The following is a 27,933-nucleotide window of genomic DNA, read 5'->3' as shown; positions in this document are numbered from 1 at the left end:
AGTTCCACACTCCCCCTGGGGGAAATCATTGATAGGTGCACAATTGCACAGTCGCCTGTTTTCTCATTCCGCTGAGCGCGTACGCGGCCCATCGACCACAGTCACCTGTGGTCTATTCCGCTCTGCGTCTATATAGGGCTGAGAACCATTCTCAGGCATAGTTACACACGTCTATGGAGCGCATATATAGACGCAGAGCGGAATAGACCACAGGTGACTGTGCATAGACAGACGTGTATAAACGCCCGAGAAAAATAGGCGTATGTACACACGTCTATATGGCGCAGACAGGAATTTTAGAAAACTAGCGACTGTGACAATTGTTAAGAATTATCTGAATTGTACTACAAGGACGATCTGCCGAATTGTAGACGAAATACACGTAGTGTTTTGCATACATTGCTCAGTCTGACCCGTAAACCTTCAACTTTGTCCTTATCCTCATTGAAAACAAGCCTTCGTTGAGAGTCGACATGACGAATGTACCAGTAATTGATTTCAGTGCATATTCTTCAGAACGAGACAAAGTGGATCCGGAGAAGCTACAGAAATTGGTTGGGGACATTGACAGTGCATTTCGCACAAACGGTATAGCATACATGGTCAACCATGGCGTTCCCAGAGAGCAGGTAATTACATGTATATAGGTGCACACATATACGTTTACACTTTAAGGGATCTTTCTCTCAGGCTGCGTTGACAAATAATGGTGAGGGGGCTGGAGGAATCGCGATTGTATTTTTTCCAGTTCCCCCTGCTCAATACTCAATGCGTTTGTTGTAGACCTAGTGATAATCTGGTGACAGCGTCCATGGATTAGCAACTCTTCAAATGATTACATGTAACACAGTCGTTTGGAGAGCTATTCAGCGCTGGGTCTATTCGCCCCATAGACGAGTGTGCAGAAGCGAGAAACGAGCGTTTGTGAAGCAAATCAAGTACCAGGTATGAATTTTGAGAATGCTAGGGAACGGTCGACGGTTACATGATAGATGAACTTGCTACTTTTCACTGTAAAATCGAACGTCGAAGATGACATGGTGGCACAATCCCTATACGAAATAGCCATTTCATTTCCAGACTTGGGGTATTTCTCGCTTCTGCACACTCGTCTATGGGGCGAATAGACCCAGCGCTGAATAGCTCTCCAAACGACTGTGCATGTAATTGCCCGAAGTTGCTAAAACTTATCGTATGGTTATCACATGACAAATATATGAACAGTACTTAACAACACTAGTGCTATTTGATAAGAACAAGACACGCAATATAATAGTCTGACGTATTAAAATGAAATAAATAGGCCCTAATATTATATATGCAATAGCAACAAGAAACCTTTGCTGAGACCAAGACACCTACCTCCGCCCCGCCCCACTCTCCTATTAGGACAAACATTTTCACTGGCTCCTATGGTGTAACTAAACCTCCAACCTCTGTATTTGAACTCTGGCGGACTTGCATAAGGTCGATGACCAGGATGACCCCTTAGGCTTGTCCTCAACCTTTTGCAGTTTCGGTCGTAGGGTCATAGCACCGGGGCACAAGGCATTATCAGTAATAGCAAGAGTGTAAAAAAATCAATAAATTTATGATTATGAATACTGTTTATGATATATTAAATATTTGTCATTTTTGTATACTTACAAAAGTACCCTACAACACTCAATTCCTAAATGATGATAAGTATTTATGCAAAATTCACACAGTTGTGGCACGGACCCTCAAATAATAGTTGCAGCAGCAGCATTGCGCAGTAACTTTATGCAAGGTCACAGTACTGCCTCGGCAGACTCTCTGAACAGTGAATAGTAAACTGTTCAGAGAGTCTGCGGTAGTACTGTGACCTTGCATCAAGTTACTGCGCAATGCTGCTGCTGCAACTATTATTTGAGGGTCCGTGCCACAACTGTGTGAATTTGGCATAAATACTTATCATCATATAGAATTCGAGTGTTGAAGGGTACTTTTGTAAGTATACAATAATGACAGAAATATTAATTTTTTATCAAGAATATTCATACTCGTAAATTTATTAATAACAGGGTCTGTAGAACAACTGCGCGAATTTTGTATAAAAACTGATTATCATTCAGGATTCAAATGCTGTAGGGCACTTTTGTACGTATGCAATAATGACAAATATTTAATTTTATAAACAGTATTCATAATCATAATTTTATTAATTTTTTTTACACTCTTGCTATTACTGATAATGCCTTGTGCCCTGTGCGTTATCTATGTATCTGATTTCGACTGAAAATTCCAAACAGTTTTTCAAGATTTGGATTACACGTGGGTAGATGTTTACAGCAGCTTTAGCTGCACTCCTCGGTGTGAAAGTCTTTGGTAAACCCGCGGGATACAGTTGCAACTGAACTTCAGCTACATCAACGGGGCAAACTTCCATGTGGTGCGCAAACGCAGCTATCTGTGGCAGGGTAGCGTGCGTCTATGCGGGTCATCAAAAAGTCAACCCCGCCACGGATAGGTGATTTTATTAAATACGCTCACTTTGGTTTATTTTGCCGTTCAAAGTCCCGACCCAAGTTGGGTCGTAGTAATTTACCCATTTTTGCTATGAGGCGGCCCGCAGCTATTCGTGACGGGGTTGACCTATTGATGACCCGCATAGACGCAAGCTGCCCCTCCTAGCTGCGTTTTCACAGCTAATTTCCATGTGGTCCTCGAAGCGATGTGGCTATCTGAGAGTCGTAAGGGGACAAGAATTTGATTTCGGGAGGGGTAAGCAAGTAGCAAAGGTACAATTTTTCCAACCACTTCTGTAACAGACGTTATTAGAGCTAGAAAACTTAGGGACTGATCAGTTTCTTCGCCCGGGGGTAGATATATAGAAGGGTCCTGCATCATTATTTTTCCTAGTGCAGAAAGAAAGCAAATTTTTTTGGGGTTACCAATTTCTCAATTTTATTTTATTTACAACAGTCCAATAAGTCGTCAATGAAAAAATATTCCACCCCGACCGAAAAACCTGACCAGTCCTCGCTCTAATATGCTATAAATTTATAATTCCTAATCATGATCACTCTTGGTCTGAGTTTATTGAAACCCCCCTACCCGAGAATATAAATAACAATATTTGCAGACGAGATAGAGCCGCCAAAGTTGAAAACATTTACCCATGTAAACTTCTATCCATCTACCCACTCTTAAAAATGACCAATTGTTAGGGATTTCTTGTCAAATTCAACCACACCCCTTATGAAATCTAAATTCTAAATATGTTGATCACCCGGGATTAACTTAGGAATTCGATAGAGGTGAATTGCGTCAAAAACGATTGGAACTAATTTGGGAGAATTGGATCTTTATATTTTTTCAAATTTGTTAAAAGTGCTGGTGCCCTATACTTGAATGTTGCAATCTTACTAGTTTACTCAGGAAAGCAGATGAGAGTACATATGGAGAATAAACCGACATTACTACATTTTCCAATTATTTCAAAGTAGTTCAGATCGTATTGTCATCAATATGGCCAGCAATATCTTCAGATCATTTAGCGCAATTCTTTCGCATTTTAAGGTTTTTTCTGAATTATGATAACTTTTCCTACGTTATCAGGATGTGTTTTATGGTTTTCCGGATGAAAAGTCGACCCATGTTTGTTTGTTTTTTTCGTAAAAAGTGACCCACCCTCCCCAACCCCTATAGCTTTGAGACCAGTGCGTATGCACAGTGTAGTACTTTTACGTTCGCATTGTCTGGCATGGTACCATATAATTTACTCTGTATTGATGAGTCTTATGTGCGCAGCTCTGCTGGACACACATGCTTGAGATCCCCCAGCTCGTGCATCAGTTCAACTAATGGTGTCAAAATCTCTACTGCAGATCGACGAGGCCTTCGGCCACTTCCGGCAATTCACTCAGTTGCCGACTGAAACCAAGCAAAAATATGCCAGAGAAGAAAATGGAGTTGTCGGCTACTTGGGATTGGAAACGGAAAAGTGAGCCACTTTTATCAAAGCTTTTGGGTGCCTCACCTATGCGATAGAAAAGTCCACAGGAGGTGGTATAAAATAGGATATCAATTGAAAATAACTGCAATAGAAAGAATCTAAAGCGACAAAGTCGCCCATTTTTCATGAATTTAGTTTGATACCAGATACTACTTATATTGTTTGACATGTTGAAAAATACTGAATGAATGGGTGACCATACATATATTCGACCCCGGTTTTAGACAAATTAAATGAAACCAGCGCGAAAATGAATTAATGGCCATGACCATTAATTCTTTTAGGCGTTCATTTTCGCTATGTGTTCATGCTTCCCTGAGCGTAGAGAGTGTCCTCAAGCGACAGATCTCTCAGTCTAATTTCTGACACGCAATACCGCAATATAACATGTTCCAATTCAAATGTCTGTTAGATTGTATGAAACAAAATGAAATGAGGAAGTTACACTGTGATATGGTTGTCAAAAACACAAAGAAAAACTGCTGAGTCAAGCATTTTTGCAAGGTCTTTTGTACAGAAAGGAATATTCTTATCATTTTATCTTGAAATCCAGCGAGGAACATAATTTTCAAAATTACTTCTTATTCCAAATCCTTTGTGAAAGTTTCATGAAAATGAAATATGGCGAGAATGTTTTCTTGCATTTCTACATGAAAACCAATGGAATTTGCCGATACTGCACTACCAATATAAGTAACCCCCTACCCTAAGAACACTGTATTTTAAAAAGGCTGTGTTTGAAGGATTATGTTTTTGAATTTGTTTTGAGTCTACTAGACAAAAAACGCTCCAAGGTAACTTGGGGGATGCTGCCATACCCATTTCCTCCAGCCCCCCCCCCGGGAAATCAAATGGTCCACCCCTAATGTGATACAATATAAGTACAACTAAAAGCCCGTATTTTGTTTCGAGTGGGTATAAAGAATTTTAAACTGATGCAGCAATGTATTATGGGCTAACCTGCAAAAAAGGATATTGAGTATAGTGCCTCACAGTGATCAAAGCCCCATTTTTACATATTTACAACGACATTAATATATTTGAAACGACAGCCCCAACAAGTTAGTTGTCTGAAATTATATTTGCAAATGATAATATAAAAATGTACAACAAAAAAATTATTAAGTACCATGTGGTTATCTCACATCTGGCCGAAAGTTGTGATCAAATACGAGTGATCTTCGCTGTAAAAACGTACAATTTCTTTTTGCAGCCTGGGTACAAGTCCTTCGAACAAGCCCCCTGATCTGAAAGAGGTGTACAACTACGATCCAAATATGAAGAAAAAGGTGATTACATGAACTGTCTCTTTGTGATTTCATGTTTTTTTCAGGTTGTTCTAGTGTAGAGCATTCTTTATATTTTGTATGTACATGATTTGTGCTGTGCAGTTTAAACAGCCAATATACTTGACAGATTTATTTGTCGTTGGAGAAATCCATTGCAAGATTTTGCATACATAATCATAATTTGTTCGTATATAAGCATTCACATACTATCTGTATCAGCTGATATTCACAGATGAAATTGAGAACGCTGATAAAACGCTGTATACTGTTTGGAACGAACTGAGGAAACAGTTCATCCGGGTACTTGAGATCATCACATTGGCTTTGAATATCAATGTGAGTATAAAGCACGGCAAATGATAGTACGAAAGGTTGTCTTCCCATTGTAGTCAGAAATTCGCAACTTTCTCTGAGGCTGAGATTCAAAAAGTTACATTGATGAATATATTAACTGTCGCACCCCTGAGAGTGTGAAAACTCACCCAACCGTCATCTGGTGACATTAGGCGAGATGGACGCAAACTATCAGAAAAAAAAACGAAGACGGTAAACATTCGCTCATAGGTACTCAGTAGATCCAGTGCACGTTAACTTTTATTCAATTTTCATTTCCTCAATTTCAGGACAATGTCTTACTCAATTTACACAAGGGCATTGTAGAGGACGTGTGTAAAAACAATCATACCCAGCTTCGCTATGCATTCTATCCGGGAATACCAGAAGGCACCGAACCAAAGAAAGGACAGGTGAGATTTGGTGAACACAGCGACTACGGTACAGTCAGTTTCGTTGTGACCGATGAAGTGAGTGGCTTTGAGGTAAGTGTATTGTATTTAAAACAAGTCACCGTTGATGACACAGTCCCCACCTGTTAATGAGTACTTTGATTACAGGTCCTCAGAGAGGATAGAGTCCTCTTCATTATGTCTGTGATAAAAATACTTTTGAATAAATTCGCTTGATACATGTCTGAGTTCTAGTTCAGGACATGAAAAAATCGTAATAAAATGGCCACATATTGGATCGAATCACAAAACAAATCAATGTGCATATGTATGACATAGGTCAATGTCCTTGTACCAACTTTGATTAAAATCGGCTGAGATTTATGGCTTTGAACATGAAAAAATCATAACAAAATGGCCGCACAGCAGCCATATTGGATCGTATCACAAAACAAATTAACATGCATATGTATGACATTGGTCAAGCTCCTTGTACCACCTTTGAATAAATTTGCTTGATACATATCTGAGTTATGGTTCTGGACATGAAAAAACGTAATAAAATGGGCACACGGCGACCATATTGGATCGTATCACAAAACAAATTAACATGCATATGTATGACATTGGTCAATCTCCTTGTACCACCTTTGAATAAATTTGCTTGATACATATCTGAGTTATGGTTCTGGACATGAAAAAACGTAATAAAATGGGCACACGGCGACCATATTGGATTGTATCACAAAACAAATCATTGTGCATGTGTATGACATAAGTCGATGTCCTTGTACAAAGTTTGAATAAAATTGGTTGAGATATGCCTGAGTTATGGCTCTGTACATGAAAAATTGTAATAATGGCCGCCTGGCGGCCATATTGGATCGTATCACAAAACAAATCATTGTGCATGTGTATGACATAAGTCGATGTCCTCGTACAAAGTTTGAATAAAATTGGTTGAGATATGCCTGAGTTATGGCTCTGTACATGAAAAATTCGTAACAAAATGGCCGCACGGCAGCCATATTGGATCGTTTCACAAAACAAATTGATGTGCATAGCTATGACATTGGTCAATGTCCTTGTACCAATTTTGAATAAAATCGGTTGAGATATGCCTGAGTTATGGCTCTGTACATGAAAAAATCGTAATAAAATGGCCGCTTGGCAGCCATATTGGATCGTATCACAAAACAAATTGACGTGCATCTGTATGACATATGAAGTAATCCTTGTACCAAGTTTGAATGAAATCGCTTCAGGCATCTCTGAGATATCTGCGTGAACGGACGCACGCACCCACACACGCACGGACATGACCAAACCTATAAGTCCCCCCGGACGGTGTCCGTGGGGACTAACAAACGATATGTCCAAGCATCAATTAACTTCAGAATACTGAATCTGTCCTGTGTTGCAGCTCAATCAGAGTCGCATACCCAAATGTTTCAATCAGGTTATTTTTGCAACGACAACTGTAGGCCTATTGGTTAACATTTTCTTATCGTAAAATATCGGACATAGGGCCTAAGTCAACGCCATCACAATTCATCGGAACCGTATAATGATACAGACAAATACTGACACTGTAGCGGTTTCGAAGCCTATAGTACAGGTTAAATTGAATTCAAATATTATTTTACGAAGGTTAACATTAAATGGAAATTCCAAGGAGCGTCCTAATATCTTATTTCCAATTCCGTTCCAGTTCCAAAGTACCTCAGGTGAATGGTTGGCTGTTCCACCTATGCCAGATGCACTGATAATGATGGGATGTAATTCATTGCAACGTTTCACATCAGAAAGATATCGGGCAGCGGTACGTTCACACTTTAGAATGTAATGATCTTCAAACAATATTACTATAATTTGAAAGGTACCTTGCAATCTGTTCCTTTTGCTGTGATATCATATATTGATATCGTAAAAATTAGCCACTTTCTTTTGACACCTTCCCCTGACTTAAATCAAACAACTCAGAGTGAGTAGCAAGGATAATAAGATCACTGCACAAGTGTCAAGGTCACCATATACGTAATAATTCAAACATTTATTTTTTTCAGCCCCATCGAGGCGTATTTTCGGAGGGCCAAGATCGCTTTACAGACCGTCAGTCCATAGTTTTCTTTGGTTGTCCTGACGATGATGCTATCGTTGAAAGTTTGGATGGAAATCAGAAATACAGCCCCATTCCATTTTTGAAGTACGCGGAACAGTTATTTTTGGGGAATTTCAACAAGTAACTTTCAACCAAACTACAGTTGCATTTAGGCAGTTATAAGTCGGAATAAATTGCGCTCTGGAAATGCATCGCAATCTTCAAACTTCATTAAGTTTTGATCTCAGAATAATCGGCAGTAGCGAAATAGTATTTTTCTACTGTCTACGATTTCTGTGAGCAGTGTTCATTAGGCCTAAAGCAACAAAGTCGACATCATTCGGACACTTTTCGCATATCATCAGAAGAGAAACATACCGAGAGACAAGAAAAGCATAACATGGACCCTGCAATGGAGGCAAGCAATATGAAATGAGTTCAAGGGCAATAAGAAAACCTGTTCTCTTATTGCGAGAATCTGTCAGATAAATAATACCCGCCTAAACGCTTGGAGCTTATAATGCATAAGCTGTATACATACCGATATGGAGATTTCATAGGAACGTGGATACATTATTTGTATTACTGACAGCCTGAGCTTTTATATTGAGGGTAATAGTTGTTGTGATATAGCCACAACAAAAAAGGTTACAGACTGGAACTCCGTCCCGGATGAAGGGAGGATATTTCACCGACATGCTCTTAAAACTACATACATACTTTTGTACATAACTTTTTTGGTATTTGAATATGTTTAATCGACAGCATTAGGCCTAATATAAGGTTATTCACAAAATACCGGGATTTATGTCCGAGTACATCGTGCAGCGGAGGTATTGTCCGAGACGCGACAATACCGTAGCGTACAATGTACGAGGACATCCCGGTATTTTGTGAATAACCTTATTATTATACACCTTTTTGGTCCAACTTTACTTGAAAAAAGTCGAAATTTAGGCGTTTTTGGATGCTTCTGCACTGGGCGATCGCGAGCAGACTTGGAACGCGTTCAGCGCGTCCGCTATAAAGCGCACAGAACGAAATTTCAACCCGCGCTGCGCAGTGCGCGTAGTAGAAATTTTACGTCAGCGGCATAATTTCACTCAAATTCACCGTTTTTGGACTGACCATGATTGGCTTTGTGAAGTACTGAATGTTAAGAAGTATTTATTGTTGTAAAAATGTAAAATATTCTCTTCTTTTTCCTCGCGTTGACATAAAGGTGTTTTGAGGTCAAAGGTCAAATAGCGTCCAATAACACCTAAAGTTATTGTACTCCGCGTCAAAGTTATTTGACTCCGCGTCCTCTGATACCGAAACTTACTGTACGACGAAACTCCATAGGTTATAGTCCGTGGGCTGGAGGGGCCCACCGTGCACCCCCACATCTCTACTTCATAGGGTTTTTTTTGTTCTCTAGGACCTGCTGAACAAGAATAAAGATGTTAACATTGGATATTTAGGGATGCACTACCTATCTGGGCTAGTTTTTGATTTGCATGTACCGCAAAAAATGGCGAAAAATGGGTAGGGGTAGGGGGTACTATATCCTCCCCTACATTGAGTAAACTAGCATGAAACAACACAAACCTTACATTTTTTGGAAAGCTCAGATACTGCTCTTTATGAGAAACACCAACTTTAGCAAAATAAATTTGTGTACATTGAATGAGACAACTTTAAAATGAATTTTTTTGCCAATTTTGAAATTTTTTACCCAAAATACCATGTAACAATTGTGATTTACTTTTTATGAAGCAAACTTTTGACAGCTTTTTGTGTTTACATCATTTTTTTCTACATATTAAACAAGAAAATAAGTGTTGACATTAGATATTTAACAATACACTACTTCTCTGGAGTCAATTTCGAATTGCGTGTATCGGTATAGGGTGCGCGAAACTTGGGGGTAGGGGTACAACATTCCTTCCCTGATGAAGTAAACTGGCTTGAAATGCCATATACCTTATAGTTTTAGAAAGGTTAGATACTGCTCTTTCTATAATGCATAAGTTTTTAGCAAAAAAATATGACGTCATAGAATTGGATGACTTTAAATCGATTTTTTCTAGTAATTCAGTATTTTTAACCGGAAGAAAATATGATATATATGGTTTCCTTCCAATGAAGCAAATCAAATGGATTTATGGATGTTATTTACTTATTGCAATGTACTGAAGAAGAAAGTAAATGTCAAAAGTTGGTATTTACCATGCAGTATTGTCTCTAGTCACTAAACATGCCAGTTTTGCTAGACTGGTTCATTGTGAATGAGCATTTTATTCGTATGCAATGAATTATTAATGCACAGCAGTAAAAATAAGAATTTAAAACAAGCCCATGTTGTCTTATTGTCATTTTCTCCTTGAAGTAATATAAACTGTTGATGACTCTCTATTTTCATTAATATACTTTTTTAATATTTTTCTATAAAATAATTTTGATAAGACGTATTTGGAAAATTTTCTATGCCTCCTTGTATTGCTGATACAACAGCCATTACTAACAATTTATTAGACCATTGGCCCGAGGGGGCATCTACGTGCTTCCCCCCCACAGGGTAACAAACCTGTATTTTTAGAAGCCTTGGGATCCCTAGAATACGAAATGAGATTTTAACAGAAAAAATATAGGGACTCAATAGCTGTTACGGTCATGTTTTGAAGTGTACCTGAAAATCACGATTTTGCGACCCACATGCATTTTTGTCAAATTTGTCTTCTTGTAAGTCATCTGCTGGGCTTACTCTTTAACATGACCTGACTTGTGGGGTATCATTAGAAAGGAAATTTATTGTTCTTTAAAATGCTATATTGCAATATGAAATATCTTCTATAGTTTTCATGAAATAGGACCAAAACTTACCCCATACCCCACAGTTTAATGTCGCAAATTACTGTCAAACCTAATCTCAAATTCTGCCTATTATTTACCAAGACATAGTACAAAGGGCAATGATTTGTATTAAATTTGTTTTATTTGCTACAAAAACATGTTAAAAACTTGAAATGAAAATTTAACAGAAAAATATTGGGATGCTGTAGCTGTAACAGTCATATTTTGAAGGGTATCGCAGAATCACAGTATTTCCGACTCGCTTACGTTTTGTAAAACTTTTCTTCTTGTAAGTCGTCTGCTGGGCTTATATTTTAACATGACCTGGCTTGTTGGATATCATTAGAAAGGCAATTTATTGTTCTTTAAAATGCTATATTGCAAGATGAAATAGCTTCTATAGTATTCATGAAATAGGACCAAAACTTACCCCTCACCCCAAAGTTTTATGTCACAAATTATCGTCAAACTAATCTCCAATTCTGCCAATTATTTACCAGGACATAATACGAAGGGCAATGATTTGTATAAAATTTGTTTTATTTGCTACAGAAACATATTAAAAATTTGAAATGAACTTTAAACAGAAAAAATATTGGAATACTGTAGCTGTAACAGTCATACATTGAAGAGTACCACAAGATCACTGTATTGCCAACTCGCTTACATTTTGTTAAACCTGTCTTCTTGTAAGTCATCTACTGAGCTTATTTTTAACATAACCTGGCTACTTGGCTATCATTAGAAAGGTAATTTATTCCTATTTGATATGACATGTTGTAAAATATAATATTTTCTTTAGTGTTCATGAAATAAGACCAAAACTTACCCCTCACCCCAAAGTTTATTGCCAATTAGTATCACAGCTAATCTCAAATTCTACCAAACGTTTTACCTAGACATATTACAAAAGGCATTGCTTTGTATGAAATTTATTTTATTTGCTACAAGGACATGTCACAAATATGAAATAGACTTTTAACAGACAAAATATTTGGATTTAATGGTTGTTGCCCTCATGTTTTGAAGGGTACTGTAAAGTCAAGATATTGCCAATACGTATGTGTTTTTGTTTAGTGTATCGTCTTGTTAGTCATCTGCTGAGCTTACGTTTTACTAAAACCTAGCTTGTGGGCTATCATTGGAAAGATAATTTATTTTGCTTTGAAACAACATATTGTAATATGCAATATCTTCTACAGTGTTCATGAAATAGGACCAAACCTTACCCCATACCCCGAATTCGCAAACTTCATCTAAAGTAAGTTTTCGAACAGATGTAGTTTGCATATAAAAATAAAGGCTTGGGTAAGTTATTTTTGCTATTTCATTACAAATTAAGATGATAATGCACTTTATGATATGCTAAAATAAAGAGTGATAAAAACTCCTTGGAATGATACCCTACAATGTGGGTCACCTATAAAATACAGGTTGGCAGATAACTTTCATGGAAAGTTGTTTAATAAAATTTATAGGGTTTCAGCAATATATATTCTGCAACCCTTCAAAACATGATGCTAACAGCAATTAGGTTACAATAATTATTCTGTTAATGGTATCTTTCATACTTTGGAATTGTCTCTGTAACAAATGATATAGGTTTCATTCAAATTTTGCCTTTTTTATAGAATTTATCTAAATTATATTCCAGTTGCCCGAAACTTTCGGGTATGGGGTAAGCTTTGGTCCTATTTCATAAAAACTATAAAATATATTGCATATTATAATATGTCATTTTAAAGCAAAATAAATTTCCTTTCCAATGACAGCTCATAAACTAAGCTATAGTAAAGAGTAAGCTCAGCAGATGATTTGCAAGACAACACATTTAACAAAAACATGTGCAAGTCGGCAATACTGTGACTTCACGGTACCCGTCATAACATGCTAGTAACAGCCACTCAATCCTAATATTTTGTATGTTAAAAGTCTATTTCATATTTGTGACATGTCCTTGTAGCATATAAAACAGATATATACAAAACACTGCCTTTTGTAATATGTCCATGTAAATAATAGGTTGATTTTGAAATTAGTGGTGACTGTAATTTGCAACTTAAAACTTTGGGGTATGGTGTAAATTTTGGTCCTATTTCATGAAAACTATAGAAGATATTGGTTATTGAAATATATCATTTTAAATCAAAATAAATTGCCTTTCTAATGATACCCAATTAGATGTGTCATGTTAAAATATAAGCTCAGCAGACGACTTACAAGAAGACAGGTTTAACAAAAACGTATGCGAGTCGGCAATTCTGTGATTTTGTGGTACCCTTCAAAATATGACTGTTACAGCTACAGCATCCAATATTTTTTTCAGTTTAAAGTTCATTTCAAGTTTCTAACATGTTTCTGTAGCAAATAAAATGAATTTAATACAAATCATTGCCCTTCGTATTATGTCTAGGTACGTAGCTGGTAGAATTTAAGATTATTTTTGACAGTAATTTGCAAGTTTTGGTCCTATTTAATGGAAAGTATAGAAGGTATTGCATATTTCAATATAACATTTTAAAGAACAATAAATTGCCTTTCTAATGATACCACACAAGTCAGGTCATGTTAAAGAGTAAGCTCAGCAAATGACTTACAAGAAGACAGATTTGACAAAAAATGCATGTGCGTCGCAAAATCGTGATTTTCAGGTACCCTTCAAAACATGACCGTAACAGCTATTGAGTCCCTATATTTTTTTCTGTTAAAATCCCATTTTGTATTCTAGGGATCCCAAGGTTTCTAAAAATACAGGTTTATTATTCTCTGAGTTGGGGTGGGGGGGGGGGGTTGGACGTAGACCTCCCTCTAGCCCACTGCCTCCTAGATTTTTATACTTGCTGCATCTTAAGACAAGGAGGCATAGAAAATTGTCAAAATACGTCTTATCAGGACGTTTTTATAGAAAATACTGAAAAGTATATTTATAAAAATAGAGAGTAATCAACATCTTATATTACTTCAAGGAGAAAATGACAATAAGACTACATTGACATGTTTTAAGTCTTCTTTTTATAGCTGTGCATTAGTTCATTGCATACGAATAATATACTCATTCACTGTACACTAGTATAGCAAAACTGGTAAGTTTAGTGACTAGAGACAATACTGCATGGAAAATACCCACTTTTGACATTTATTTTCTTCTTCAGCACATTGCAACAAGTAAACAACATCCATAAATGCATTTGATTTGCTTCATTGGAAGGAAACCATATTTATCATATTTTCTTCCGGTTAAAAATACTGAATTACTAGAAAAAATTGATTTGAAGTCATCCAATTCTATGACGTCATATTTTTTGCTAAAAACTTATGCATTTTAGAAAGATATATAAAGATAGATATATAAAGTATATATCATTTCAAGCCAGTTTACTTCATCATTGTTTAATATGTAGAAATAAATAATGTAAATACAAAAAGCTGTCGAAATTTTGCTTCATAAAAAGTAAATCACAATTGTTACATGGTATTTTGGGTAAAAAATTTCAAAATTGGCAAAAAAATTCATTTTATAGTCGTCTTATTCAATGTACACAAATTTATTTTGCTAAAGTTGGTGTTTCTCATAAATAGCAGTATCTGAGCTTTTCAAAAATGTAAGGTTTGTGTTATTTTCATGCTAGTTTACTCAATGTAGGGGAGGATATAGTACCCCCTAACCCTACCCATTTTTCGCCATTTTTGCGGTACATGCAAATCAAAAACCAACCCAGATAGGTAGTGCTTCCCAAAATATCCAATGTTAACATCTTTTTTCTTCTTCAGCAGGTCCTAAAGAACAAAAAAATACCCATGAAGTAGAGATGTGGGGGGTGTGCACGGCTCCTCAAGCCCACGGATTACAGACGTAGGTGTATAATAATGAAGAGTGACAGTGCTAATCCGAAAGGTAAAACGACAACGATTCAATCAGTTATTTATTATTAATAAATACGTGTATCGTTTTCCATAGCGATTTCGTACTGGGGGGAGGGGGGGTAGTTGTGTTTAAGGGACTGAACAGAAACTACAGGGGTGGGTGGGCCGGTGTTTTTCGAAACACTGCTGCATCAAAAACAGTGACTTCTAAAAAGTTCTTGCACAAAAATTAGTGACCCTTCCTTCATCCGTGCATGAAAATAGGGACCCTCCCCTGTTACTCAATCCTCCCTAACAAACCCGCAATGTGTTCAAGTCCCCCCTTCTGACTTGCTATACTTTTGAAGGCCCCCTCCCAAAAGGAAGGCAAAATGTGACTGATATAATGCTTTTGTCCAAAAAATATCGAATCATATGTGTGTGATAATTCAAGTGAATGTACTTTGCTTTAAGTGGCAGGTAAAAGTCCACACGTGTACAAAAATGTAATTTTTAGATTTCATTGATAATGTTGATTCGCTAAGCTTATACATGGTAGTTTATGAGAAACTATGAACGTTTATTTTTCATTATAAACTAGCAATATGTGTTCATCTACAGACGTTAAATAGCTGATATAAATGTACTTGATTAGCATGGGATGTTTACAAGTGCACATGCGAACAAGAAACTTGATTTTGGAATTTTGCTGAAATTGTTGATCCACTATACATGGGAGTCTATAACAAAACTGTAAATAATTTTTTCCCAATTAAAAACATGCACTTATTTGTGCATATATGGACCCTGAATAATTGACATAATTGTACTTTATTAGAAAAGGGTGGTTACATTTGTGTACAAGAAATTTTATTTTGGAATTTCATCTAAAATGTTGATCCACTATACATTGTAGTCGATGAGGAAACTATGAATAATTTTTTTTTACAATACTCGGTAAATCTGTGTAATTATGTATGCTTGATTATTGATATAAATGTGCTTGATTACACTAGGGTGGTTACAAGTCCATGTGTATGCAAGAAATATGATTTTTGAATTTCACCAAAATGTTGATCCACTATACATTGTAGTCTATGAGGAAATAATGAAGTTTTTTTTGAATACAAATCTAGGTAAATCTATATTTATGTATGCTTGATTATTGATATTAATGTACTTGATCAGACTAAGGTGGTTGCAAGTGCATGTGTGTGCAAGAAATTTGATTTCCGAATTTCATCGAAATGTTGATTCACTATACACTGTAGGCTATGAGGAAACCACAAATAACACATAGGTTATCTGCTCCCAAATTGTTATTCAAAGGTTGTTTGACCTGAAGCTTCCAGTTGTTATTTATGACACTATGCACTATTCTAAATACTTGTATTCTGTCAAAGTCCTAAAAAAGTAAAAGTGTATATACAGCGACATAATTATTTGACACCGACTAATACCCAATATATTGACAATGGGAGAATGATATCAAAAGTGATCCCCCAAATTGTTATTGGCCGAGCTGTTTTGTCTGTGGCTTCTCCGCTAGGCGACTGGGTGCCGTACATTGTGAGTTCAAACCCGATTGAAACCGCTGCATGAAACTTTTAGTCATTGTAGGGGATAGTTATGCACAGCAGAGGAGGTGGGCAACTAGAAATCATAATAACCTAAATCTGTTGCCTCAATGTGGCGGCTTGGATCATCAATAAATTGTTTAATACATGTATACCCTAAAACTTGCGCCCGAAGGTCGCGCCGAAAATAGAAATGGCAGAAAATGAAAAGTGCCAGAAGGTATTTTTTCTTTTTTTCAGTATTCCATATTCTTCAATACGTGCACATGCAAGTTCAGCTTCAGCTTTGATGCATGAAAAAAGGTGACCCTCCCCATAGGTTTGCACAAAATTTTATGACCCTTCAAAATGCTTGCGCGAAAAATGGCGACCTACCCCACTGTAATTTCTGTCCAGTCCCTAACCTGTAGCAAATACAGAGCAAATTTAAATAATGGTTTCCAATACTTCACTTTTTCGCTGTGTGACTCATATTGTAAACAACTTTGTTGAGGTCAAATCTTTAGACGAAGGGCGTAGCATAACAATCAACCATTCGCAAAACCATACAGCTCCTGTTTGAATGCATTCAACGTAAATGTAATGGCGTTTCGAGCACACACACTATTGCCACCTTAAGAAAACTTGTACTTTGAACAGTCAGTATAAGGTAAAATTGACTTGATGTGTGCCATTAGGGAGCCTTCAGTAATTACAGGGGGGGTGGGCCGGGGGAATTTCGCGAACACCTGTTTCGTAAAATGTGACCCTCCCCCCAATCCTCCTGTCTAAAATGTGACCCTCCCCCTTGTCCGACATTCTAAAACTTGACCCTCCCCCCCACCTACTGCGGAATTCTCCCCGGGAATAACTAAAACAGTATCAGCTAATTTATAAAACAATTGGTTCAATTGTTATGTTAGGTACAAATTACAGAGGGGAGGGCTGGTGTTTTTGGAGGGACAATCGCAAATTATCACGCAAGAATATTTGAAGAGATATGGTATTTCATACAGTTTAGGGAGGGTCACCATATTTTGTGCAACTATAAGAAGGCAAGATGTAGCTGATTTAGTGCTTCATCCAAAAATATCAAATCATAATACATGGAGTCTATCAGGCAAATTATTGACAATTTACCCCCACAAAACATGCTATATCTGTATTTAATATATGTTTGATAATGTATTTAAATGTACCTTGCTTGAATAGGGAAGTAAAATGATCATTTGTGTACAAGAAATTGATTTCTGAATTTCATCTAAAAAGTTGGTTCACTATCCATGGTGTTTATGATGAAATTATGAATAGTTTTTTCCAATACAAAAATAGGTAAATCTTTAAATCTGTGCATTTGTGTATTCTTAATTATTCTTATTAATTTTCTTGATTAGTCTAGAGTGGTTACAAGTCTATGGTTGTGCAAGAAATATGATTTTGGAATTTCACCAAATGTCATTCAATACACTATGCATTGGGGTTTATGATGAAACTATGAATAATTTTTTTTCAGTACAAAATTAGATAAATCTGTGCATTTATGCATGCTTGATTATTTAGGTTATTGTTCTTGATTAGACTACAGTGGTTACAAGTCTATGGTTGTGCAAGAAATATGATTTCGGAATTTCACCAAAATGTCCATACACTATACATTGGGGTCTATGATGAAACTACGAATAATTTTTTTTCAGTACAAAATTAGATAAATCTGTGCATTTATGCATGCTTGATTATTTAGATTATTGTTCTTGATTAGACTACAGTGGTTACAACAGTGCAAGAAATATGATTTCGGAATTTCACCAAAATGTCCATACACTATGCATTGGGGTCTATGATGAAAGTATGAATAATTTTTTTTCAGTACAAAATTAGATAAATCTGTGCATTTATGCATGCTTGATTATTTAGGTTATTGTTCTTGATTAGACTACAGTGGTTACAAGTCTATGGTTGTGCAAGAAATATGATTTCGGAATTTCACCAAAATGTCCATACACTATACATTGGGCTCTATGATGAAACTACGAATAATTTCTTTTTCAGTACAAAATTAGATAAATCTGTGCATTTATGCATGCTTGATTATTTAGATTATTGTTCTTGATTAGACTACAGTGGTTACAAGTCTATGGTTGTGCAAGAAATATGATTTCGGAATTTCACCAAAATGTCCATACACTATGCATTGGGGTCTATGATGAAACTATGAATAATTTTTTTTCAGTACAAAATTAGATAAATCTGTGCATTTATGCATGCCTGATTATTCACATTATTATTCTTGATTAGACTAGAGTGGTTGCAAGTCTATGGTTGTGCAAGAAATTTGATTTTGGAATTTCACCAAAATGTCGATTCACTATGCATTGGGGTCTATGATGAAACTATGAATAATTTTTTTTCAGTACAAAATTAGATAAATCTGTGCATTTATGCATGCCTGATTATTCACAATATTATTCTTGATAAGACTAGAGTGGTTACAAGTCCATGGTTGTGCAAGAAATTTGATTTTGGAATTTCTATGATGAAACTATGAATAATTTTTTTTCAGTACAAAATTAGATAAATCTGTGCATTTATGTATGCTTGATTATTAAGATAATTGTTCTTGATTAGACTAGAGTGGTTACAAGTCTATGGTTGTGTAAGAAATTTGATTGTGGAATCTCACCAAATGTCAATTCACTATGCATGGTGGTCTATAAGTGTGTGCGCATTTTGTTGGTGATTTCCTATTCAGGAAATATCACACGGACAATCAAAGTTTTGGCCATAATATCAGCTTCTGTCAAAAGTGACCCTCCCCCCAAGATAGGTTTATAAAAAGTGACCCTCCCCCTTGAACTGTTTTCTAAAAAGTGACCCTCCCCCCAATTCCCCCGGCCCACCCCCACCTGTAATTACTGAAGGCTCCTTGAGAACTGTACAGCTGCTGTGTCGGTATCGTGACCGGGCCTGACATGACCTCAATACGTACTCGAGGTCTATTTTATTTGGGTCAAACTTCGAAGGCATATTTATACTCTGATCTGATAGTGGTGTCTTCAACAGGCCGGTCTGACACAAGCAGCTGCGTCGAGTACAATCATTATAATATACAACACTTTACTAAGCTCCCTGACACAAAATGGGGGAATACTGCTTGACGTACAAAGATGTGGAAGAAGCCGTCGAAAGAATCAAACCCGCTGCCCACGTTACACCCATCATGACGAGTAAAACCATGGATGGTTTGGCTGGAAGAGAGCTGTTCTTCAAATGTGAACTGTTCCAAAAGTGCGGGGCTTTCAAGGTATAGTGATTTTCAAATAGGCACGCAAGTCCACCTTACATCTACATCTGACTAAAGAACTGGAAAGGTAGCCCTTTCTATAAACCAACGTCTGCATTTAGCGTTGCTCACACCTGTAAACATCGAAATATTGGCGAATGCATATGGCACAGCAATGAATGGTAAACTGTCGGTATTATCGCATTTTTTATCAATATATAAGCTTATGCTCCCCTCGTATGGCAAATACACACAATTCAGGATGGTCCTTTTCTGTAATAACTAAATGTGACTTGAGAACCCAAAATAAGTTTTTTTTCCACAGTATCGTAAACCATATCTTGACTTCAGCTCCACGATGTTAATGCATCCAGCCGCTGCCGTAAACAACTTCAAAATGAATTAGTGGTCTATGACTGTGTGCTATGAAATTTCCATCGGCTCTAGGGACTGGCCACTTTCTTCGGTCTGGGGGGTGGTGGATTCATGGGGGGGGGGGGACGCCCGGTGGTGGCAGTCCCCGGGTTGGTGGGTACCCATGCGCGTTACCAAATTCACGGAAAAGGGGTGTTTTTCTTCAGTCATCTCGGAGATTCTAGGTCTGTGAAATCGAGGAAAAGACGTACTTTTTCAGAGTAACCGACGAGACAGTAGATGATGGGAGGTGTATTGTCACACAGGAGCCAGCAGAGAACTCCAGATCCAAACGGATATTGAAGATGATTGTGTATGAATGTGACTAAAATCAGGTGAGGACAAACATTTGTGATGTATGTACATGTATACAAAGTCAACCTCCAGGGTCAACCCTGGAAGTCAACATACTAACCTCCTAGATTTCGAAAATAAGGGTATGTTTTTTACAGCTAATTTCTCCCAGATTTGCCACAAATAGGGGGTATTTTTCTCAGAAATATTCTAGGAAAGGGGGTACTTTTCAAACTTGGGTAACAAGCATGGGTACCCACCAACCCGGGACTGCCACCGCCGGGGGGACGTCACCCTGTTTTTGACTTTGGTGATAGAGGGGGGTCACCATATTTTTGAAATGCCCTCTTTAATATTTTTCTGTATAGGCCAGACATCTGTCACCTTCATATATGTAGCAAGTGTAATCGGATCGGGTACAGTAATTTTGACTCATATTACTAATTACAAAAGGTCATTGAATATGCAAATAACCCTTTATTGACACGGCTAAACGTTTCACAGAAGGGTACGATACTAGTCTCTCAGATCAATATTTATACCTGTAGAACAGTTTTGGAGTACTAATTACAAAAATTCATGACACATGAAAAATGAGACACTTATTGATGTGACACAGCTTAATGCTTCGCGGTACAATCAGACATCGACAAGGTCAATATCTGTAGAAATTTTCATCAAAATGGTGCTGTAATTTTGTGGTTATTACTATTGTAATATTTGCAAAGGAACCGTGAATTAAGTTGATACTGTTAAATGCTTCACAGAACAGTCAATATCTGGAGCAGGCTTCATCAAATTTTGTGCTGTAATTTCGGAGGTACATACTAATTACAAAGTTTATAATATATGCAAAGAGCCATTAATGAACTTGACACTGCTAATTATTGCTTCACAGAACAATCAGATATCTATCAGATCAATTAATATCTGTAGCAGGTTTCATCAACTTTCGCACAGTACTTTTGCAGTTAAATTACTCATTACAAATCATCATTTAATATGCAAATGAGCTGTTTATTAACTTGACACTGCTCAATGCTTCATGGGACAATTAGATATCTATCAGATTAACATCGGTAGCACGTTAATCAAATGTAATGCTCTAATTTTTGAGTTATAATATCACTGATTGCAAAGTTCATTAAATATGCAAATGAACCCTTAATTGTCTTGACACTGCTTAGTGCTTCACAACACAGTCAGATATCTTTCGGATCAGTATCTGCAGCTGATTTCATCTAATGTGGTGTAGTTATTTCTGAGTTATATTAATAATTACAAAACTTCATTAAATACGCAAATGAGCTGTTTATTAACTAGACACTGCTCAATGCTTCTCAATTCAATTAGATATCTATCAGGTCAATATTTGCTGCTGGTATCATCAACTTTTGTCAGGGAATTTCAGAGTAATATCACTAATTACAAAAGTTTATTAAATATGCAAATTAGCAGATAATTGACATGACACTCACAGTATTATCATAATGTTCTGATTGTCATTAGTGAAAAGTTTCATGACATTTTGTGCAGTATTTCTTGATATATGTCGACCTGTAATTATGTCTCTATAAGACGCCATTATATGAAAAAAATATTTTATAACTTCATTTATATGCAAGCCACACTAACCAAATCTAATCAGTTCTTTGCATTAGCATATGGTGCTTGTGTACCAAATCTGACTTGAATTCGTTTAGGCGTTTTTGAGTTATCGTGTAAACAGACAGACAGACAGTAGCTCACGTGTGTGAATACGTGAGCTGAAAAGTATTGTAAAAATTTGAAAGTTCGAATATCTGCCCAAAAGCGATACATTCTACCTTAAAGAGATCGGTGAATTACGATCATACTTGTTGACTGCCATTTTACATAACTCGTCACTAGGGCAAAGTATACATCCACAGAAACATTGATATACCGGTGAAGATGTAATGTTCTGAACATTACGATATACATGTTTATCACCGATGTTGTGCTTGAATTGTAAAACCGTCTTCGGAACATCTTGTGAACTGAGTTGAAAGATGGCGTATACCAAAGAGTCCTCACCAGTTAACGTATCAAAATCTCTCTCTCTCTCTCTCTCTCTCTCTCTCTCTCTCTCTCTCTCTCTCTCTTAATTGAATTTGACTCTAATGGTCACCTTTCTACTAGGCTATATGACAAGAGATATGATTTCAACTTTAGTATAATCAATTTTCCCCACCTCATTAGTAATATTCCCCTCTCACCAGCTTATGGGGTATACATTTCCCAGCTTATTCGATATGCAAGAGCATGCAGTTCATATGGTGATTTTGTAGAGAGGCATGGCCATCTCTCTTACAAACTGTTAAATCAGGGTTACACTAGAGCAAGACTTGTCTCTACATTCAAACGCTTTTTGGCGGGTATCGCAAGCTGGTAGAAAAAAACAATATCTCTCTTCGACAAATGATCGTTGATGGCATCTGTGACATGGGGCCTTTAGTGACCACTACCTATCTGACTTATAGATTGATATATGGCGGGTGCCACATGTAGGGTAGGATGTGCTTACTATTTTCGAAACACCTGGCATCACTTCTTGGTCTTTTGGCCAGGGGTCCATATATCTTTCTTTCATGAATTTGACTTTGTTTGTGTACCGTCTATTTACTTTCTGTTCTGTGCTGTTTTGGGTCTATGTTTACAACTATTGTCTTACGAATTCTGACCTAGTGTATGATTGCGATTATTTCTCTCTCTCTCTCTCTCTCTCTCTCTCTCTCTCTCTCTCTCTCTGAATCGACATTTGGCGGTAAGAGAAAATTTAAGAGCTTTGCTTGTACATGTGTGACTTCTATTTTGTTTCGAAAGTTGCACTATTTTACCTAAGATGTGCAAAACTACGAAATAAGGTCGAAACTTCGAAAGAAACGCAAAACTTTCCCCGAAAGGCTTATTACCATAATCACAGTATATTTTTATTAATATTTTCACGTTTGAGTATTGAGTAGCAATGTTTAATAATCGGAGTCGATATCTTTTGAACTCTTTTCTTCAGTTCCGTGGTGCTTATAATGCACTCAGCAAGTTAGTGGACAACGTAGAGGACCGGTCGGGAATCAAAGTTGTGACGTACAGCAGTGGAAACTTCGGCCAAGCTTTGGGACTTATTGCAAGAATGAAGAAAATCCAGGCATTCGTCGTAATGCAAAACAACACTTCCCAAAGTAAAATTAGCGCTGTGGAAGGCTACGGGGCTAAAGTGGTTTTCTGTGAACCCGGTGAAAAGGTAAACTAATTAAGATGTTTCATTCATTCATCCATTTATTAATTCATTCATTCATACATATATATTCAACTATTAGCGCCCACATGTATGTGTTTTATGTTTGTTTGTTGTCGTTTGATTAGCAATTTACTCGTTCAACATTGTTTATTTGTTCGATCAGTCGTTCATTCGTTCGTTCATTTGATTAATTTATTCATTTCTTTATTTATTTCAAGATTCTCTCTGCACGAGCAATTGAGACGTAACTTCTTTAATAGAATCGCGGGACAATTACAGATCAGATGAGCAACAAAAGATTGGAACACAACAGATCAATACGAGTTCTAAATAGCCTGCAAATTCCCATTGAAAATCTCGTTCTAAAGTTGAGCAGGTCCGCCGGTCAAAATAGCGGGCAGTGTTCCTCAAAGGTGTAATTGACGTATAGAATATAAAAACCCGATTGGAACTAATTTTGTATAATTGGATGGCGAAACACGGACGTTTTAACCTGCAAATATAAGCTCACCTGCTTTTCTTTTTAAGTTACACACTTGTTTTGTGAGTAATTTGTAATATTGCAACATTCAGCTATGAGGCACCTAACACTTTTGAAAAATTTGAAAAATATGACGATCCAATTATCCCAAATTAGTTCCAATCGCATTTAAAGTATTATCCCAGCTAACACAGAGATTCAAATATATATTTATTGATGAATAAATTCCTGCGGAAAAAATCAGCTGTAATCACGACATCGCTCATAATACAAATAAGAGTGTGATGACAAGCTGAACGCAAAGCATTTCAACATTATTTCCTAGGTAGAATAATAAACTGTAGAATAAAAACTGAACGAATGGGCGGAATTTTTCAAAGTTAAAGCTATTGATTAACTTTCGAAGATCAAGGTGAAACACAGTCGTTAAAGATAGACATGAAATTCTTCAAAAATTTTGCGGACTCTTTATTTGTCACTTTTTTTTTCGTGTTCTCACCCAGGCAAAGGAAGCGATGAAAAACAAGGTCGCTGAGGAACAGGATGCTATATATATTTCTACATCTCAAAATCCAGATATTATTGCTGGCGCAGGAACCTTGGGAATTGAAATTCTCAATCAGGTACGTAAGGATGGCGTTAGACGGTCTGAAGAAACAAACTCACACAATGAAACATATACTGGTTAAACATTATATTGTGAACTCTTATGATGCCAAAATCGATGCAGATCTTGTCAAAATTAATAGTTCTTTTACCGGTTCTATGATGCAATGCGCGGTAGGGTATAAAAGCCTGCATATTGCTCATAGAACTTTTTAGCCGTAGGGTTACGCTGGGTATGTGCAGTATCTGTACTCCACAGACAAATAGAGAGAGAGTGGCAACGGGTGTTGTTCAAGGCGTGAAGCGGTTACGTAAGTCCTCCATGTACGCCTCGCCTCGGGTAGCTCTCGCCTCTCTTTTCCGAAGAGTGCCGACCATGCACCCTTCGGTAGTTTCCGGATTTTCGCCAATTTTTAAGCAAAAGTAGGTTCGGCAAAGCTCATGTTGTTGTTGTAGTGTGACGCTGAGCGGAATTGGCGTGCTGGTGAAAACAGGAAAGTTTTGAGCTTCAGGAAAGTGAGTTTTACCATTTTAAAAATTCCTCTCACATTTTTATGTATGTATAATGAGTGTGGTTGAACCAAATTTTAACGTCTTTTATCGATACTGTCTGGTTTTACTCAATGGTTTACGGTCAGTCATATCGTCTTTTACAAGTTTGTCATGGAAGGACGTGTTTATGAAACTGCTGGCGTGTTATGTTTTGATTGGCGTGAAGCAGTGTTTCTGTCCTGATAGCTCACAGAGTAAGTATGGTTGCTACGCGACTGGCAGCACGATGCCATCTCCTCGTACTTTTTGCATGATCTCGTGCAATTATCAACCACAAACAAAGTCTTCAAAAAGTCTAACACCTGTGAAGCTCATTTTAACATGAAAAGGCCATAGTCTACCGAGACGACCATGAAGCAAAAGGCATGCTGCATTGCTAGTCTGTCCTCTATTTGTCTGTGGTAACTCATAGTACACAATGACACGTCACCCCCTGACCTGATTATTTTTGTCGCGCCGATGGATAACAGGGAAAGGTCTATTCCAGGTTCCAGATCTAGATGCCATAGTTGCTCCAGTGTCAGGTGGTGGAATGCTTGCTGGAATCTGTATTGCGGCAAAGGTAAAGGAAAGAGTCCAAATTTGTGTAATGACCAAACGCACCACACAGTGGTCTCGGGATAGTTTTTCCTTATACCATTTGTTAGTTCTCAGCGTTTCTAGCGACAATGTCAAAGATGAAGACAATATTATACGACTCAGAATTCACAAAATAAAGAAATTACATTCTGAAACTTTGTACTCCTGGAAAAAACCAGTCATAAGCAATGATTCGTTTGACAATTTCGAAAGAGATCTGTCACAGAAACCGCCCCGGAAGTTCCCATGTGCGATTCATGAACGTGCACAATGAAAGCATTTTGGACTGAAGTAGCCTATTTCAATATTTTACGACAACATGTTAACATACATTTCCTGCATTCAAGGAAACAGCATGAATAAATTTCAAAATTAAAAATTCTACAGTGAATAATGTTATAGAAATGCAGCATGGGTGAGAGTGTTTCACGATTCTCGTAATATATTTGTTTCTTTCAGCATATAAAACCAGACATAAAGATCTTTGCGGCAGAACCCTTGAATGCTGACGACTGTGCCAAGTCATTTGCCGCCAAAAAACGAATTCCGCTTCCCGATGTGCCCGACACCATCGCCGATGGCCTGCGAGCTTCAGTCGGTCCAAACACCTGGCCTATCATCAAGGATAATGTAGAAGATGTTATAACAGTCACGGAAGAACAAATCGTCGTAGGTTTTAAAAGTTTGAAATTGATGTTTAAAATTTTGCGCGATTCCTAAAGTTCGAAATCATCACAAACACTTTCATCCGTCTTCATAATACTCTTCTTCTTCAAATCATTAATTTACAAAAAAACATTGTTTTTGATTATTCCATAATGCAAATATTTGACCACTTTTAATCACACTATACTATCACTGGGTACTAGGTATAACAAACACTGTTATAAGCTTACGATTACACTAAAATCGTATAACCTGATAAGGAAAGTTAACAAAATGGGTCATAAAATGGTGGTATATTTGAAGGACGACTGTCGAGTTGCATCTCGGAAATCTTAGCCAACCATCTAATCTTTGCATTCCCATGTTAGGGCTATATGATACACGGTCACTAGTGGTTGGATACATGGCGAAGGCCTGAACCTGTATTAAAGATTGGCAATCTTTCTAATGCTTATAGGGCCTTCGCCCTGTATCGAACCAAAAGCGACTGCAATATTGTATCGCCTACTCGTTTTTGACTCCCAACAGCAAGCCATAAAGTTGATGTTGGAAAGGATGAAGATTTGTGTTGAACCTTCCGCCTGTGTGGCAGTGGCAGCCGTCCTGTCTGACAAATTCAAAGCACTCCCATCAAGCATCAAGAGAGTTGGCATCATACTGTCTGGTGGGAATCTGGACCTTTCCAAACTCTCCACATGGTTACGATGAAATTTGCTTCAACTGAGAAATTGCGCAATATTTAACGCATTCTGTACACCCCAGTAACAATGAAGTGGACTCTACCATTGATAAGTGTGCAGTCTTTGGTATCTTTGGTGTGAGAGTTTTCAATGTTTCTGAAGCGGAGACAAGATATTTTCAAATTTACAAAAATGTATTCAAATTGCGACTTTATTAAAGCTCTCTTGGCTCTGACCTTTGATGCAATTTTCACTCTATTAATTCTGTCTGTTAAATAGTTTCCTGAACTGCTTCCGAATCTAGTGCAAAGGCCGACTTTCCAATTTCAACGCGGTCTGTTTGTCTGTATGTGTTTAACAATTTGATGTCAACAACTGAATTTTAGTTGGGATGCTTAGAAATAATTCGTCAGTAATAATGTTGCACATGATTGTATAATAATCTTTTGTATACAATATACGTTGCGTATACGTATGCGAGGTAAGTAATTTGTATTTCAACGTAGTTGAAGGAGAAGAATACACTGTTCTACAAGTGAAACAATACACGGGCAACTAGGAGTGAATAGCCTAAGAAATATAATGTTAAGATCATTTATTATGATTATGAAATATTAATATTATCAATGAAACAGTTTTTGTATAGCATCAGGGTTGATCTTCTTTTCTGTTCAGCAATACTTGATGCAATCAATGAACTTGTATGAATTATACTCGACATCGTGATCCACCGTGCGTTCTACACTTATACCATAGAACGCAAACCTTAGTCTAAGACTACCAAGTCCAGTATA

At 37.1% G+C, this 27,933-nt stretch overlaps 2 protein-coding genes across 3 annotated transcripts; both read left to right on the top strand.

Moving 5' to 3' along the window:
* Positions 1 to 339: 339 nt before the first annotated feature.
* LOC139145340 (uncharacterized) lies at positions 340 to 10,423 on the top strand. Of its 2 annotated transcripts, XM_070716445.1 has the most exons (7): positions 340 to 629; positions 3,852 to 3,967; positions 5,193 to 5,268; positions 5,488 to 5,604; positions 5,892 to 6,086; positions 7,705 to 7,815; positions 8,060 to 9,408. In XM_070716445.1, exons 1-7 carry the CDS (start codon positions 474 to 476, stop codon positions 8,237 to 8,239), a joined length of 951 nt encoding a protein of 316 aa, XP_070572546.1. In that variant the 5' UTR covers positions 340 to 473; the 3' UTR covers positions 8,240 to 9,408. The 2 variants fall into 2 exon arrangements, with proteins under 2 accessions (XP_070572546.1, XP_070572547.1); XM_070716446.1 differs by lacking the exon at positions 5,488 to 5,604 and having other exon boundaries at positions 8,060 to 10,423.
* Positions 10,424 to 16,853: 6,430 nt separating this feature from the next.
* Positions 16,854 to 27,386, top strand: LOC139145337 (serine racemase-like). Its single transcript, XM_070716441.1, has 7 exons — positions 16,854 to 17,029; positions 19,247 to 19,629; positions 23,348 to 23,578; positions 24,560 to 24,679; positions 25,702 to 25,776; positions 26,253 to 26,462; positions 26,988 to 27,386. Exons 2-7 carry the CDS (start codon positions 19,465 to 19,467, stop codon positions 27,165 to 27,167), a joined length of 981 nt encoding a protein of 326 aa, XP_070572542.1. The 5' UTR covers positions 16,854 to 17,029; positions 19,247 to 19,464; the 3' UTR covers positions 27,168 to 27,386.
* The last annotated feature ends 547 nt before the right edge of the window (positions 27,387 to 27,933 follow it).

Source organism: Ptychodera flava, chromosome 12 (genome assembly GCF_041260155.1).
Source record: "Ptychodera flava strain L36383 chromosome 12, AS_Pfla_20210202, whole genome shotgun sequence".
Taxonomy (NCBI): Eukaryota; Metazoa; Hemichordata; class Enteropneusta; family Ptychoderidae; genus Ptychodera; species Ptychodera flava.
The sequence above is the reverse complement of the archived record's forward strand: the minus strand, read 5'-3'. Positions and strand labels throughout refer to the sequence as shown.